We start from the raw sequence: 18244 nt of genomic DNA, 5'->3' as shown, positions 1-18244 counted from the left end.
TTTTTTGAGGTATGGAGTTTTAGCTATCATGGCTGGGTTTTTTACTCAATCTCAAATAATAGGGCTCTGGTTATTTTGCAGAGTATCTCTGAAGAATGGACAGAATTGCCCTGGCTAACTACAAGCTACGGTTCACAGTGGATAAATGTTGGCGTGCTTTTTTACTTTCTGACTTTTTAAGATTTTGCTCTTATATCTTGTAGTTTCCAATCAATCTTACATGATTGCTATTTTAAAATTCAGTATAAAATCCTTTCATATATAATTTAAAACTAAAATGTGTGTCTAGTTTTTTTCTTCAATTATTTAGCATTTCTGAAAATGTCAAGTTTTCAAAGTTTACCAATAGTCCAAAAGGGGGCGGGGGTATGAATTGATCTGAGAAAATAATGTACTTAATTTAGGGAATATACAAGTTTTTTATTCTCTTAGTTTCCAGTTTTCTATTTTAATGATTAGGTAGTATATGGTATCAAATAGCAAGTTATAAATTGCATGGTTAAAGAAAGCCATTCATCTAATGTGCCTGTGAACCCTGTAAGTGGTTAAATAATTCCTCTGAATAGCTGTCTTCACCATGCTTAATATTTAAAAGTTTAAAACTTTTTGAAATGGGAAGCAGTTTTTGTACAATGTATATATACATATTTTAAGAAGTTATTGATTTGCATGTTTATAAAATTAAGCCTCATTTGCTAATACATGATAAATTTTATAGACTAAAAGGTGAATTTGCATTAAAGGTTCATTTTAATGAAGATGAAACATGAAAATAAGTTGTGTGTGAAATTCTCACTTGATATACACAGAAGAGTTTGCAAACCTAAACTTCTGATTGTTCTAATTTCAGAGATGCCCGGGTGGTAAAAGACATGGCAACAGGAAAGTCTAAGGGCTATGGCTTTGTCTCCTTTTTCAACAAATGGGTGAGCTCAATAAAACGTGCATGTGCAAAAAAAAGAAAAAGTGCATATGCAGTGCTTGAAGAGTAAAGAATTAAAATAATCATTTTGTTTTAATAGTCTTTTCTTTCATTTGCCATTTGTTCATTTCACTGATAATTAACCACCCTCACTAACAGATATTTTCATTATCTCCCTGTTTTATATTCCTGTGATAATTTAAGAGTAGCTTATAAAATGCTCCAGGAGGGGACTTTTTTATTGTTAATAAGTTTTCATTGATTTTTAGAAAGAGAAGACGTGAGAGAATATAATAGTGCCCCCCGCCCCCCTTTATCTGTAGTTTTACTTTCTTTGATTTCAATTACCCATGTTCAACCACTGTCTAAAATATTAAATGGAAAATTCATGAAAATATTAAAGGAAAAATTCCAGAAATAAACAATTCATTAATTTTAAATTGCACACCATTCTGAGTAGCATAATGAAATCTCACTCCGTCCCACCTAGGACATGAATCATCCCTTTGTCCAATGTTTCCACACTGTATACACTTAACCTGCCCACTAATCACTTAGCTGTCTCAGTTATCTACGACAGCAGTATCACAGTGCTTGTGCTCAAGTAACCATATTTTACTCAGTTATGGCCCCACAAGAGTAGTGATGCTGGCAATTCAGCTATGTCAAAGAGAAGCCACAAAGTGCTTTCTTTTCCTTTTATTTTTTTTTTCTCTTTTATAAATATTTTTATTGATTTCAGAAAGAAGGAGAGAGAGAGAGAGAGAGAGAGAGAGAGAGAGAGAGAGAAACATCAATGATTTGAGAGAATCATTGATTGGCTGCCTCCTCCATGCCCCCTACTGGAGATCGAGCCTGCAATGCAGGCATGTGCCCTGATCGGGAATCGAGCCGTGACCTCCTAGGTCAGTGGTCGGCAAACTCATTAGTCAACAGAGCCAAATATCAACAGTACGACGATTGAAATTTCTTTTGAGAGCCGAAAACCGACTTCTGTGCATGGGCCACGAAGTTGCAATCGCACATGCACTGTACGTGCGCGCCCGCACATGGTATTTTGTGGAAGAGCCACACTCAAGGGGCCAAAGAGCCGCATGTGGCTCGCGAGCCTCAGTTTGCCGACCACTGTCCTAATTTATAGGTCACCACTCAACCACTGAGCTAAGCCATCTGGGCCATAAATGCTTTTCTTGAAGTGAAATGGTGAGTATAGTAAGGTCTTTTGAGAGAGACCCCACATTCACATAACTTATTATAGTATATTGTTATAATGGTTCTATTTTATTAATTATGGTTATTAGTCTCTTACTATGCCTAATTTATAAATTAAGCCTTATCATAGGTATGTATGTATTTTAAGTATATATATATATATGGAAAAAATAGCATATATAGAGTTTGGTATTATTTGCATTTTTAGGCATAAACTGGGGGTCCTGGAAATATATTCCCCACAGATAAGGGAAGGCTACAGTATGTATTTACTGTTTGTGTGTCTCAAGAATGACTTTTAGCCTTGAATTTGCCTGTTCTTTTTCTAGTTTAAGCCCACATTTGACACAGGCAGACCAAAGCTATACCCCATTTATTTTCTTAAATTGATTTTTAGAGAGAGAAAGGGAGAGGGTTAGAGAGAGAAACATTGATGAGAAACATCATCGATTGGCTGCCTCAGGCATGCCTCCTACTGGGGATTGAGCCTGCACCCTGGCATGTGCTCTGCTTGGGAATCAAACCAGTGATCTCTTGGTTCATGGGTTGGTGCTCAACCACTGAGCAACGTTGGCCAGGTTACCCATTTACTTTTCCGTTCATTCTAAGCTGGCTTTCGTTCTCTCCCACTGTCCACCAACACTGGTTTTCTGGTTCACCTTTGACTTTTGCTTCCTTGGCTCTGTGACAATACACTTTTGTAAATTTCTTCATCATTAGCTACTCCTCCTCTGTCACCTTAGCTGGCAACTTTTCCTTTACTCAATTTTCAGATTTTGCTCTTTTTTCAGGCTTTATCCCAGGATGCTTTTTTTTTTTTTTTTTTCTCTCCCTAGTCTTTCTTCTTGACTCTAATTTTATATCTCCAGTTAAGTTTACTTACTGTGTCTTCAGTGGAGCTTTTTTTTTCTTCCTCAGATTGTTCTGCTCCTCCCTCCCAGGCTTCTTATTTCAGTGAATGCTAACACTGTCCTTCCTACTGCCCAAGCAGGAATATAGTAGTTATCTTTGATTCCTCTCCTTTTCCTTATTGTGCACCCCCATCCCAGTTCCATTGACTTCCTTTAGACTACATTCACTACTACTGTTCTAGTCCTGACCACCAACGTTTTTAAAATCTGGATATTAGCCCTAGCTGGTTTGGCTCAGTGGCTAGAGCGTCGGCCTGCAGACTGAAGGGTCCCGGGTTCGATTCTAGCCAAGGGTGCATGCCCAGGTTGCGGGCTCAATCCCCAGTAGGGGGTGTGCAGGAGGCAGCCAATCAGTGATTCTCTCTCATGATTGATGATTTTATCTCTCCTTCCTTCTCTAAAATCAATAAAGAAATATTTTAAAAATAATAAAATCTGGATATTATATTAGTCTCATAAAATGGTTTTCTTCTTCTAGTACTAAGAATGGCATTTTTTTCTTAAAATATATTTTTATTGATTTAGAGGGAGAGGGAGGGAAAGATAAAAACATAAATGAGAGAGAAATATTGACCAGCTGCCTCCTGCATACTGGGGAACAAGCCCGCAACCCAGGCATGTGCCCTGACTGGGAATCGAACTGGCAACCTCTTGGTGCATGGGTCAACACTCAGCCACTGAACCACACCACCTGGGCATGTCTCGGGTTGGATTCTGGCTCCATCCCCAGTAGGGGGCGTACAGGAAGCAGCTGATTGATGTTTCTCTCTCATCAATATTTCTAACTCTGTCCCTCTCCTCTCTGTCAAATCAATAAGATATATTAAAAACATAAATCAGATCATGCTCAACTCTTACTTAAAATCTTTCAGTTTTTTCTTCTGGCACCCTTTTTGTTCACTAGATTCCACTGAAATTAGGCATCTTTCACATTCTTCTTTCAGATGCATACCAGTCTCTTTGCTGCCTTTAGAGTTTACAATGCTTTCCCCTCTTCCAGGACTTTCTTCCCAGGTGTTTTGACTTGGCTAGCTCCTTTTCCTCTCAGTTTCAGCTCAAATATCATTTCAAAGAGACCTTCCCTAATCATGCTGCCTAAAGTAGATCCCCAAGTCCATAATCTCTATATCTGCATTTTGTTTCTGTCATAGCATATACAATTTGTAATTACTTTGTCACCTCCGTGGCAGTAGAGCCCACATCTGCCTCATTCACTAACATATCCCTAACATTTAACCTGCTGTCCAGAACATGATATCTGTTCAATATTTATTTACTTGTTGGGTTGTATAAAGTGAGATTTTTATCCATAATAGTCTTAAGTTGTTACATGAACTTTATAATAGCTACGTTAGAAGGGCTTTTGGGCTTTGGACTTTTTCGGGTGATTAACATAACCAAAGTCTGATACCCAAATAAAAGAAAGATAATTTAAAAGCGCCATTCATTCCATTTTAGGTGAGCTATCACATATTGTGTATCTCGTAAAGCATTTTCACTCAAAAAACGTTGGTGAAAAGCAAACATGAGTTTTCTCTACTGCTAATAGTTTAACATCAACTAATAATGTCTTCTTTGTCATTTCTAATGTTGTGTGGAACAGGATGCGGAAAACGCCATTCAACAGATGGGTGGCCAGTGGCTTGGAGGAAGACAAATCAGAACTAACTGGGCAACCCGAAAGCCTCCAGCTCCAAAGAGTACATATGAGTGTAGGTGTATTGGAGAAGAAAAGGAAATGTGGAATTTTGGAGGAAAATACACTAGATTTTAAATGTTAGAGCTGTTCCTGGAGACTTATTGCAGAAATAGATGAGAAGCAAATCAAGACTACTGTTCTAAAATGTACTTAGTTTTCATTTTTGTAATTACAAATAGTAAATATTATCTCTAATGTGAAGTCTCCTATTAAATAGAGAATATTGAGTAATTTTTAAGACATTCTTGGGGGAGGTTTAATCATCAATCAAATATGTGTATTATGTAAGCATTTTGTTCAAGGTAGATATTACTATTTACAGTAGTGTAGTTACTAGTAATACTGAATTTCTCTTTCTGAACATTTTATTTAATGAATTAAAAATATAAAACTTTCCATCCCCAGCGAACACCAAACAGCTGTCATATGATGAGGTCGTAAATCAGTCTAGTCCAAGCAACTGTACTGTATACTGTGGAGGTGTCACTTCTGGGCTAACAGGTATGGGAGCTTTACCTGTATGGCATCTTGAGGTTAATTTTTAAACCGAAAAGCTTAATATTTGTGGATTTTAATATAATGGGTGTGTTTTTGTGTTTGTATTTTTTATCTAACAGAACAATTAATGCGTCAGACTTTTTCGCCATTTGGACAAATAATGGAAATTCGAGTCTTTCCAGATAAAGGATATTCATTTGTTCGGTAGGTGTGGCTTTATAAAAAAATTCCCCCAAAATTATTTTTATATATTTAACTTAGTGTTTTTCTTAAAAATTTACTTCCGTTATAAAGAAATAAAAATTTCTCTAGCATTTAGCATATCTGCCACTGTTTTTTAATAGTTTTCATCTTTCAACACAAAGCCAGTAAAACATCCTCTGTTAAAAGAAGTTTCTCCAGAATTACAGGATCTGAGGGGGATAAAGGGGAGAATATGCCATTTTATTGATTCTTTTATGTGAACTGCCTGGCTCAACTTGATTTTTTTTAAAAATATGTTTCTATTAATTTTAGAGAGTAAGGGACAGGGATAGAGAGATAGAAACATCAGTGGAGAGAAACATTGATCAGCTGCCTCTTCTATATCCCCTACTGGGGATCAAGCCTGCAACCTGGCATGTGCCTGACCAGGAATTGAACCGGTGACCTCTTGGTTCATGGGTCGCTACTCAACCACTAAGCCACACCATCTGGGCTCAACTTGATTTTAAAAAATAAGTTTTATTTTTAAGTTTTTATTTTTTTTATTTTTTATTTTTTTAAATTTCTTTATTGATTAAGGTATCACATATTTGTCCTCATCCCCCCATTCCCATTCCACACCCCTCCCCACACATGCCCCCATCCCCCTGTTGTCCTTAACCGCTGGTTAGGCTCATATGCTTGCACACAAGTCCTTTGTTGATCTCCCCCTTTACCCCCATCCTTCCCTACCCTCCCCCTGAGGCCCGACAGTCTGATCCATGCCTCCGTGTTTCTGGGTCTGTTCTTGTTCATCAGTCTATGTTGTTCATTATTTCCCCTAGATGAACAACATGAGTGAGATCATGTGCTATTAGAAATACACTTATAAGAACCGAAAATGAGACAGGCAATAATGGTTATGGTGACAGGCAAATGAATCAGTCTGTAGTGAGTTTCTTTCTGGGCCAACACTTCTTTTGAGACCCAATTTCAATGTCCAACAGTTCCTTATGTGTACATGTCAGCACTGACATTTCAGTTCTGGATGGTGGACAAATGGTGGTAATGCAGGTCCGACTCTGTCTGGTTTGGTCCTGGGCAACCTGCAGTGATGCACAGCTGCTAACTGCTAGTATGGGAGGGCCACATCAGCGTCTTCCGTCTCTGGACTGCTTCTCTTCTGTCTTCATGGCTGGAGTAGTCCTGTCGATTCGGTCTCGGAGTTGTTTTCTGAAAATATACAAACATATTCTCTACCAAAAATTAATAAAGGAATGTTTTCTATAAATTTGACTGGGAATCCTTTTTCATTTTTTGCCCAAATGATTTTCCTCTGGCTTGTTTTGTCACCTTGTGTGTTTTTCATGGGTGTCTTGCTTTTAGCTTTTAGCCTTACAATCAATTTTCTAAAGTATTAATTTTCTAGATGTAATTTACTTACAGGATATTTTTCCTTACATGATATTCCTCTGCTATCCCCTCCTTTTTTGATTTAAATGTTAGGAGGCTTTTGAAAATTTTATAATGTAGTTTTGATGGCTTTTAAATTTTAATTTTTTGCACTATAATATTACTGTTTTAGGTTCATTATATGGTGCACAATTTTATCATGAGATGAAGTACCAATAAAAATTTTAGTTAACACTTTTTTGTCCAGTACAATTAATTTTTCTAGAATATTCGCTTGTTTCAACTAGCCTTATTTTTAAGTTTTTAAACAATTTATATTGGTGATTCTTAATACTGTTTTCAATAGATTCAACTCCCATGAAAGTGCAGCACATGCAATTGTTTCTGTTAATGGAACTACTATTGAAGGTCATGTTGTGAAATGCTATTGGGGCAAAGAAACTCTTGATATGATAAATCCTGTGCAACAGGTGAGAGCGTTCTTGACTTTGCAAAGTAATTACTGGGCTAATACTAATAATATTGTTTTAGAATGAAATTGTTTGTAATCCATGTTAATAAGTTTCTAGTTCATACTAAAATGATAGTATATATAAGGGCTCATCCTACGTGTATTATAGTTCCAGAGTGGTGGCTCATGGATTGCAGTGGTGACATGATGAATGTGACCGCCTCAATTGACTCATACACAGTGGATTTTAAAATGCTCCGACAAACCTAACAGGGTATTAAATTTTTTCTTAATACTTGGTAGATTTATTCACATATTATATGGAGAACTCACAAGCATTGTTGACTTGATTGAAATAAAAATGTAGTTATATTTATGTTTAGGGCCTTGGCATTTTGCTGCTTTTGTTTTTCCAGGCAGCTTTAGTGGTTAACTTGATCCCACAAAGATTTCTATGAGGGAATTGTAAATGGAGCATTAAGATAGGAGTAAGAAAACTGAATGTAGAAATAATCTTTGTATCTTCCTTATCTAAAGGAAACAGTCATGTGAATAGTTTATAAAGCACTAAACATTATACTGAATTTAATATTTATTACTAGAACATTATCCACTGCCTTACAAAGAATATGCTATTCAGAGTATTGTGTCAAGTTATAGTAATATAACCTCACTTTTTTTTTAGCAGTCACTTTCTAAACTCTTGTTTATCCTTTCATTTTAATTGTAATGATGGCCCTATTTGGTATGGCTATGTATATTAGTTATTTGTGGTATATTAGGACATATAACTTCAAATAATACTAAATTATCTGTTATAATTTTACGTAATAGCAGAATCAAATTGGATATCCACAAGCTTATGGCCAATGGGGCCAGTGGTATGGAAATGCTCAACAAATTGGCCAGTATATGCCTAATGGTTGGCAAGTACCTGCATATGGAATGTATGGCCAGCCATGGAACCAGCCGGGATTTAAGTAAGAATATTAGCTCTTTTTATTTATTATTAGTCTTTGAAAATGTCAAGAACTTAGGAAGAGATTTTAAGTAATTAGTAGGAAGCATGGCCCTCTTTCCAAAGCATAGCTTTAACCTTTGAAGGACTTAGTTTAGAATAGATTTTAATTTATAGTTTTAGGTAGATCTCTTTAAAGTTTTGCCTAGAAATATGTTGCTTTGAGGTATAACCAGCATTTTAAGTTATGTGACTAATGGTCCCCTTGGCCATTCTTGAATACAATTATTTTGTTGCTAGTTGCTTTATTCGTTCTTCATTTTTTCTGTGTAAAAAAGTTTATTATTACATTGAAGCTTCTTTATACACCCTGAATTATGCAGTTTTACTTAAATTTCTGAAAAACAATCTGGGAAAGTAAAGATTAAAATACTTAACAGTTTTTATTTAAAAATAAGCTTGTATTTATAATATTGAAAAAAATTTATGTGCTTATATATGCTAATAATTGTTTTACTTTTTTCTTTGAGTAATATAAGTGCTAGTCTTATCATATCAAATGGTCAGGTTTATTTCAGGAAGTGGTTTGTTCACCATATGTCCAGCCCAGTTGTATAGCATTTCTTCCTGAGATGAAAGATGAGTTTTTTCCTGAGGTCAAAGGGGATACATGTTTACAGGTTAAGGGTATTTTCTTAGCTGTAATTAAACTAACAAGATTAAGCTGTACAAATTAAACCTATGAGGATGCTTGTACCTTTGCTTTCCTTGGCATAATAATTCTTTTTTTGAACTAAAGAAAAAGTATATTTCCTCTCTATATGTTATTTGTTCTTGGTGTTACCTTTCATTTTAATCAGTGGATTGCCCTCCCCTCTTCTTCTTTCACATGCTCTCCCAGTCAGACACAGACTTCTCCGCCATGGATGGGACCAAATTATGGAATGCAGCCACCTCCAGGACAGAACGGCAGCATGTTGCCTAGTCAGCCTGCAGGGTATCGCGTGGCAGGGTATGAAACCCAGTGAAAAAGGACTCCAGAATCTAAAGCCAGTGGCTTGAGGCTACAGAGAGTGTAGTAAAGCCGTTGTTTACTTAAAGATTTAATCAAATCAGTCAGTGCAAATGTCAGATACAATGTATTTATTTAAAATGTTCATTTTTTAATCATGAAATTACTTAACCATCCATATTGTTTTAAAAAGAAACAAGATGCTGGATGTCTGCCAATTTTTGCCTTCATTACCTTTTTTAATAAAGTTTCTCAGATCCTTGTTTCAAACACAAATGCAGGGATTGCTGCCACTTTTTAAAAATTAAGAGGCAGAAAATTGCACAATGTTGAACTTTTTTCCACTAAAGTAGTTGCAGTTCTAGTTTGCATTCCTGATATGATTTAAAACATGTAATATAAAGATATAAAAACAAAACAAAACATGAAAAACCAAAACTGTGCAGAGTTTCGAAGTTCTTTATAATCTTCAGCTTGTGCACAATTCTGTTTTAAGTCTTTTTACAAAGGTTTGTTTGAACTAACCCATCTCCACTGTTTTCCCTTTGGGGTTTTTTAATATAAATTATTAGTTTACATCATTTTTGTATCTACATTTTTTCACAAATTTGTCTTGCCTTATTAAAGTTCTGTATAATATACTTAAATGGAAAAACAAATGTTCACTGAGATTGAAAACTTTTCTCAGATGGATTGTTAATTGCATTCATCTTGTGTTTTCTATGAGAAGGTGCCTCAAGAACTCCCTGTTGACTTTGTTTAAAAGAATTTTTATCTTCTGTGATAAATTTTGCTGTGTACCAGAAAATATAAAAACAAAAACCTTGTTACTAAAGAAAATCTCTGAAATGTGATAAGTTCTTATGAACTGTGCTAATTTCATGTGTCAACTCCTACATTTACATGTATTATTTCATTATGTAAAATGTTTTAGCAGTTTAATATTTTGCACAGTTAGCAAACTTTGTATGTCATTTCCTTCTTAAAGGTATCATGCAGAGTTGACAGGAGATTTGTAAGGTTTTAAGTTGTTTGCATGTGATTATCAAATATACACTTTGGTAGTCTTTGAATACAAAGTCATCTGCTCTTGTTTTTCGAGAATTTTTAGAGTTGTATGTAAAGGAATATATTAATTTGCCATTTCCTAGTTTGTATTTACTCAAAAAGAGTAAATCAACTTAATTTTAATATGTACAGATAATAGCTGTGAAACTGTAGAATATCCTTATGTCAGGCTTGGGGTTCATTGTGAACTCCAAAATTAGCCTGAAGGACCAGCCGGGCAAAGCATTTTTTAAATATTCAGAGGCCAAAAGATAAACAAAAAAAACCTTTAAAATCCTACCTCCTTAAACAGCCTTCAAAGAGGAGAATCCTCAGTGCAATCATTATTTTGATTCTTTTGGTACCTGTTTTCCTGGAGTTCCCAATTTTGTTATATTTTGGGGTGGCTCCGAGCATTAAGAGATTTAATCTTTGATAGCATTGTTCTAGTTTTGAAATTTCTAGTACATTTCAGAGTCTCTTAGAATAGTTTTGTTTTGTTTCGTTTTCATTGAAAGTCACAAACTCCCTTCCTTGACTCACAAAGGGGAAGGGTCCCCAGTATACATATTTGGATGGTCAGTTGTTTTTAAGAGCTTCAGATAGCTCCTAGTACGTTATTTAGGAACAGAAAAGGCCTGTATCTCCTAAAGGGGAACAAATGACTCTAAGCTGGTCTCTAAGCCAATACTCTTGTAAACCAGAGCCCAGGAAAGACAACTCATTAGTATACAATTCTCTGGAGCTCAATTCTATGCAGTTGTACTAATGTTTCATTAAGTCACTGTGTATTTTTAAGTGTTGCTACATTAAAAGTTGCTTTATGAAAGATGAGTAAATTTTTTAAATACTTGGAAATTTTATTTCCTTGTTAACTTCTACAGATCAGGGCATGCAACCAAAAGGAGTGTAAGTGAAATAACTCAAAAAATAAAATATCAGGAAGCTATTTTTAAATTATTCTGGCTTATGTTTCTATTTTAGGACCTTTATTTTTCACTGTTTCAGAAATATTTACTACACATCTGTGGAGTGCAGGGTAAATTATTTGGGCATAAATAAGCAAAAGTATAGTTTTTCTTTTATTTTGACGATGTCAAGTAGTAACACTTTTTATTAGCCAGTATATTTTTTTATTGCACAAATCTTAAAATGTACATTGACTACTTTCTGGAAGAAAAAAAAAGTGGTATGATGAAAAGGTTACTACTGAACAAATTCATATTTAGGAACGTTGCTAATTTTGATTTAAATCTTACTCTGAATGTTAATCACTTAAAGATTTTTTTTAGTCTAAACTTACTGGCATTAGTATCAGGAAAAGAAATTAGAAGTTTTAAAAATGGTTTTATTCTTTACAATATGCATTCAAATTTTATTTTTAAATACATCTGGTACTGTAAAGAACCTGATGTGACTCACATTTAATGGGTCATTAATCCAGTATTTTTTGCCCTGTTTGGATATTAAAGTTCCTTTATGTTTTCTATAACTTGTGGGATCTTCAGTGATTATTGTGTGATAGACTTTTTTTCTTTTTGGTCTAGCCATATTGTTATATTCATTCAGATATTTGTTAGATTTTTAAAAATCTTATTCCAGAAACCATGGTTTGCATTGTGTTTCTGTTTAATACAACAAAGAACTGGAATTGTTTAGATTCAACTCATTATAAACCAAGATCTAAATTATTTAGATTCAACTCATTATAAACAAGATCTCATTTTCCTTGTTATTATCTCTCTGTTGAAAATGAAATTCACATTATAGTTTTATTCTCCTGTTTTCCTGTTTTATCCCTGTGTTTTCTCCTCTCCTTTTGTATTTCTCTTCCTTTTGTGTTAGAGTTCTGTTACATTTGAGAAGGCAGTTGTTAGGACTAGATTGCATATACAAAGAGAGTTAGGTTTACTAAGTGCTATTGGTGCTCTTGAGGTGATAATCAGTTTGAAAAATAAAATGTGTTTATAGGAAATAAAAAGCACACCCTTTCATTGAAAGAGTGATTTCTAAAAATCATTTTTTGGAAGAGGTTAGTACATTTTTTCCAGTCACTGCATTTTACTGTCGTGTTTAGAACTTGAAGAATATACCTCTAAAACAAGAAATTTTAATTTAAGGGCCTTAATAAAATTTATGTGAGTGTGTCTCAATTGAATAGGATTTTACATTATAGCCTCTCAAATTGGAGGCTGAAGTTATTCTGATAATAATTCAACTAAAAAAGGAAAAAATAGACGTCTGACTCAGGGTTACTAGGCTAGGATGAAATATCTTACAGAAAATAGGGATTTAAGTACAATTTTACATACTGGATAAATGAGATCCCTACCTCCTCCTTGTTCAGCTCTGACACATGAACGCCACACTGGGACACACAAAGGGGAATTTGGAGGATCCTTCTGTGGAAAAACTAAACTTTTAAAAATATATTTTTTTACTGATTTCAGAGAGGAAGGGAGAGAGAGAGAGAGAAACATTGATTGGCGGCCTCCTGCACCCCCCAAACTGGGGATAGAGCCCGTAACCCAGACATATGCTCTGATCAGGAATTGAACCGTGACCTGGTTCATAGGTCGACACTCAACCACTGTGCCACACTGACCATGCTAAACTCCTGATAGGAAACAAAGCCCAATGGCCACCAATCCCCCTATAGTGAGTGGGAGCATGCCAGTCAGTAAGCCCTTCCCATGTACACAAATCTTCCAAACAGGTTTTTAGCTCTTCACTTTTAAAATTGGACAGCCAAAGATAACCAGAAATTGAAGGAAACTTTGATTGTGAAAGGTAGATCTAAACAAAAAGCAACTATCAATCAGGAAACTTCCAAGAACTGTAATATCCTGAGAGGAAAGAAGATATATTCAAGAAATTAGAACAGTGATAATAGTAAAATGTAAGAACAAGAAATTAAAATACGAATAAATTCACTGACAATATTAAAAGACAAATGTTCCACTCCTGGCCAAGCTTGGTTAGAGCGTCAGCCCGAGTGCCAAAGGGTTGCAGGTTCATCCCCGGTCAGGGCACGTGCGGGAGGCAACCAACCAATGTGTCTCTCTCACATGGATGTTTCTCACTCTCACATCAGTGTTTCTCTTTCACTCTCACACCTTTCTCCTCTAAAAATCAGTGGAAGAATATCCTCAGGATTAACAAAATAAAGATAAATCTTCTAGAATAGAAGTCAAAAGTAGAGGGAAAAAATAAATATGGATCAATTCAGAAGGTTTAATATACTACCAACAGGAGTTCCAGGAAGAGAACAGAAAATAAGGGAATGGGTAGAATTGATGAAATTATTCTCAAAAAAAACACACTATTAGCACAATAAATAATAAAGATCCTAACAAAAAGACTAACACTCAACAGAAACATTGGAAACTGGGGATCAATGGGGTACTGTCTTTAAAAGTATGAATTATCCAATCATTCTGTCACAATGAAAATAGAATAAAAGCATATTTAGACATTTAGTTCTCAAAATATTTTCTTTCAATTCACTGGTTCTCAGCTCATGGATATACTCAGTCAAAACAAGCAAGTGAATAAAAAAAAAAGATGAAGTGTCTGGAAATGAGATCCAACAGGAGTGAAGTAAATGGAAGCCCCAGGGTAACTGCTGTGAAGCAACTTGGCACTTGTCCAGATTGATGTTCAGAGGGCTAGACTTGATTATCAGACAGGTTGGGCTATGCAGATAGTTATATAGTATGGAGGACGTGAGAAGACTTACTGATAAAACACGAAGAAAATCAATCAGGCAACCCCTAACCGGTTTGGCTCAGTGGATAGAGCGTTGGCCTGCGGACGCAAGGGTCCCAGGTTCGATTCTGGTCAAGGGCATGTACCTTGGTTGCAGGCAAATACCCAGTAGGGAGTGTGCAAGAGGCAGCTGATCAATGTTTCTAACTCTCTATCCCTCTCCCTTCCTCTTTGTAAAAAATCAATAAAAAATATATATATTTTTTAATCAGGCAAAAGAAAAGAGGAAATTGTCAGGAAAAACCCTGTATAAGAAAGGAAACATTCCCTTCCTGAGCCAAGTAAATTCACAAAGATAATACTTTCATTTTCCTGGTTTGTAATATATTTGTACTATTCACAGAGCTTTGGTTTTCTTTGAAACTCCAATTACTGTTTATGGTGGATCTCCTGTCTATCATCTGTTTCTATCATTTGTTCTTCATTCTCATTTTGTTTTCTTTTCTCATTTCTAATCTGTTCCTTAACATGCTTCCTGTGCCCTGACCAGGAATTGAACCAGCAGCCACTCTTCAGTGCTCTGGACGATGCCCAACCAAGCCACACCAGCCAGGCCAGGGTCCAGTCAGGAGACAGACCAACACTAAAATTTGAAAAGGGAGATTTTAATGTAAATGATTTTAAAATAATAACTAAGGTAGTTAACTACTAAAAGGGACCCACAAGTTGCAGATGCTAAAAAAGCAGCTACTAAGAGACAGTGGGGCAATGAAGGAACTAATGGGTTGGGAGAGCCCTGACAGATTCTGACCTTTTCAAAGAGGGCTTGATTACCACAGGAATGTGGAGCCTGGTAAAGAAGCATGCCAGAGGGCGTGGGCCAGAGCTGGTCTAGGTTTCCCAGATTTAACAAATAAAGCAATCTCAAATGTTATATGGAATATACTTATACTAAAATTACCTTTTTAACTGAAACTAAAATTTAATTGGGTATCCTGTATTATATATTTGTGTTTTAACTTTAAACCCTGTGTTCTCCCACTAAACTAAAAGCTGATGACTGTTTTCTTCAATGCTGTATATATTCAGTACATGACAAACAAATAGGTTCCCTGATTGCAAGTAAAGTTAATAATTTTCCCATGATAACTGGCTGTTTGTATTTTTTTTCTGTGACAAGTCTGTCGATTTCTCTAGCCTCTATCCATTTCTTTTTAAAAAATATATATTTTTATTGATTTCAGAGAGGAAGGGAAAGGGAGAGAGAGATAGAAACATCAATGATGAGAATCATTGATTGGCTGCTCCTGCACACCCCCCACTGGGGATCGAGCCTGCAACCCCGGGCATGTGCCCTTGACCTGGAATCGAACCCAGGATCCTTTGGTCCCCAGGCCAACCTTCTATCCACTGAACCAAACCAGCTAGGGCTCCTCTATCCATTTCTTGGTTAAATTGATTATTTTTATCAATTAGTAGGAATCCCCTATGAACTAGTAGTTTGGGTACTCACAAATCCTCTCTGGAAGAATGTATCCTCCACACAGGCCCCTCAGGATTACCTCAGATTGAAATCACCTGCGAGCTCACAATAAAAAACTATCAAACACAAGGAAACAAGACACTACAAGGGATTCAGCAGAAACAAAGAACAGTGGAATTTGAACTCCAAGGATTTTAGACATAATAATCATATGTAGAATATGTAATAACTAAATTTCACGTCTTTAAAAATAAAAGATGCAAAAAAATAAAAAAATAAAAAAAAGATGCAATAAAAATATGAGCAAGACAGAAGTGACTATTGAATGGTTAGGCAGAATTTTAAAAGAAACTAATAGAACCTCTAGAAATTAAAAATACAATAGCTAAAAAAAAAACAACAACAGCTAACTACCAACGGAATATTTCACAGACCTAGAACAAACTCTCCAAAAATTCATATGGAATTAAAAAAAAGACCCCAAATAGCCGCAGCAATTCTGAGAAAGAACAAAGTTGGAGGGATCACAATGCCAGATATCAAGCTACATTACAAAGCCACTGCTCTCAAAACTGCCTGGAACTGGCACAAGAACAGACATATAGGCCAATGGAACAGAACAGAGAACCTAGAAATTGACCCAAGCCATTATGCTCAATTAATATTTGACAAAGGAGGCAAGAGCATACAATGGAGTCAATTCAGTCTCTTCAATAAATGGTGTTGGGAAAATTGGACAGTAACATGCAAAAAAATGAAATGAGACCACCAACTTATACACAAAAATAAACAAAATGGATAAAGGACTTAAACATAAGACAAGAAACCATAAAAATCTTAGAAAAATCCATAGGCAGCAAAGTATCAAACATATGTCATAGCAATATCTTTACCAGTACAGTTCCTAGGACAATGGAAACTAAGGAGAAAATAAACAAATGGAACTACATCAAAAGAAAAAGCTTCTGCACAGCAAAAGAAACCATCAACAAAACAACAAGAAAGTCCACTGCATGGGAGAACATATTTGCCAATATTATATCTGATAAGGGTTTAATCTCCAGTATTTACAGGGAACTCATACTACTTAATAAAAGGAAGATAAACAATCCAATTAAAAATGGGCAAAGGACCTAAATAGACACTTTTCTAAGAGGACATACAGAAGTCCCAGAGACATATGAAAATATGCTCAAAATCACTAATCATCCGAGAGATGCAAATCAAAATGGCAATGAGGTACCATCTCACACCTGTCAGAATGGCAATCATCAACAAATCAACAAACGACAAGTGTTGGCGAGGATGCGGAGAAAAAAGAACCCTCGTGCACTGCTGGTTGGAATGCAGACTGGTCCAGCCACTGTGGAAAACAGTATGGAGTTTCCTCAAAAAACTGAAAATGGAACTCCCATTTGACCCAGTAATCCCACTCCTAGAATATATCCCAAGAAACCAGAAACACCAATCAGAAAGGATATATGCACCCCTATGTTATAGCAGCACAATTTACCATAGCTAAGATTTGGAAACAACCTAAGTGTCCATCAGCAGATGAGTGGATTAAAACACTGTGGTACATCTACACAATGGAATACTACACTGCTGTAAAAAAGAAAGAACTCTTACCATTTGCAACAGCATGGATGGAGCTGGAGAGCATTATGCTAAGCGAAATAAGCCAGTCTGAAAACAGATAAATATCACAGGATCTCATTCATTTGTGGAATATAATGAACAACATAAACTGATGAAAAAAAAATAGGTCCAGAGACACAGAAGCATCAAACAGACTGTCCAACCTCAGAGGGAAGGCAGGGGAGGGGAGTTGTAAGAGATCAACCAAAGGACTTGAATGCATGCATGTAAGCATAACCAATGGACAAAGACAATAAGGGAGTGAGGACATATGCGGGGGGGTGAGTGTGTGGGGGTGTGTGGGAGCAGCTCAGGAGAGGTCAATGGGGGGAAAGGAGATATATGTAATACTTTAAACAATATAAAATTTAAATTAAAAAATAAAAGAGTATGTAACAGAGACCAAAAAAAAAAAAGCTAAAATTAAAAATTAAATGGACAGACTGAACCAAATTACATACAGCTGAAGAAGTCTGTAAATTGGAACAGTACAAAGGGGTAGAAAATATGAAGAGAGCATAGAGAACAGAATGAGATCTAAAATGCATTACAACTTGAGTTCCAGCCCTCGCAGGTTTGGCTCAGTGGATAGAACGTCGGCCTGCGGACTAAAGGGTCCCAGGTTTGATTCCAGCCAAGGGCACATGCCCAGGTTGCGGGCTAGATCCCCAGTGGGGGGCATGCAGGAGGCAGCCAATCAAGATTCTCTCTCATCATTGGTGTTTCTATCTCTTTCTCCATCTCCCTTCCTCTCTGAAATCAATAAAAATATATTAAAAATGAATAAATAAATAAATTTAAAAAAACAACTTGAGTTCCATAAAGACAGAAAACAATTTGAGATGGTCAATATTCAAAAAGATAATGATTGAGAATTTTCCAGAATTGTTGAAAGGTAGGAATTCTCAGATTCAAGATGCACACTGAATTCCAAGGATAAAGTGAAGTCTATACTCACATACATAGTCAAATTACAAATTGTCAAAAACAAAGAGATCTTAGCCCTAGCTGGTTTTTCTCAGTGGATAGAGCATCGGTCTGCAGACTGAAGGGTCCCAGGTTCAATTCTGGTCAAGGGCACATGCCAGAGTTGTGAGCTTGACCCCCAA

General features: G+C 35.9%; 1 protein-coding gene across 7 annotated transcripts in view; it reads left to right on the top strand.

Annotated features, from left to right (window-relative positions):
• The window catches only part of TIA1 (TIA1 cytotoxic granule associated RNA binding protein), a 34022-nt gene extending 22041 nt beyond the window's left edge, over positions 1-11981 (top strand). For 2 of the 7 annotated variants that reach the window (XM_028154441.2, XM_008147573.3), the window contains 7 exons: positions 851-926; positions 4649-4757; positions 5150-5245; positions 5362-5446; positions 7185-7308; positions 8124-8269; positions 9149-11981. In XM_028154441.2, the coding sequence (XP_028010242.1) occupies positions 851-926; positions 4649-4757; positions 5150-5245; positions 5362-5446; positions 7185-7308; positions 8124-8269; positions 9149-9275 (763 nt within the window). In that variant the 3' untranslated portion in view covers positions 9276-11981. Of the gene's footprint in view, positions 1-81; positions 148-850; positions 927-4648; positions 4758-5149; positions 5246-5361; positions 5447-7184; positions 7309-7458; positions 7564-8123; positions 8270-9148 lie in introns of those variants that run through there. The other 5 variants (XM_028154446.2, XR_008558527.1, XM_054728102.1 and 2 more) reach the window with 5 other exon arrangements.
• Positions 11982-18244: the final 6263 nt, after the last annotated feature.

Source organism: Eptesicus fuscus, chromosome 16 (genome assembly GCF_027574615.1).
Source record: "Eptesicus fuscus isolate TK198812 chromosome 16, DD_ASM_mEF_20220401, whole genome shotgun sequence".
Taxonomy (NCBI): Eukaryota; Metazoa; Chordata; class Mammalia; order Chiroptera; family Vespertilionidae; genus Eptesicus; species Eptesicus fuscus.
The sequence above is the reverse complement of the archived record's forward strand: the minus strand, read 5'-3'. Positions and strand labels throughout refer to the sequence as shown.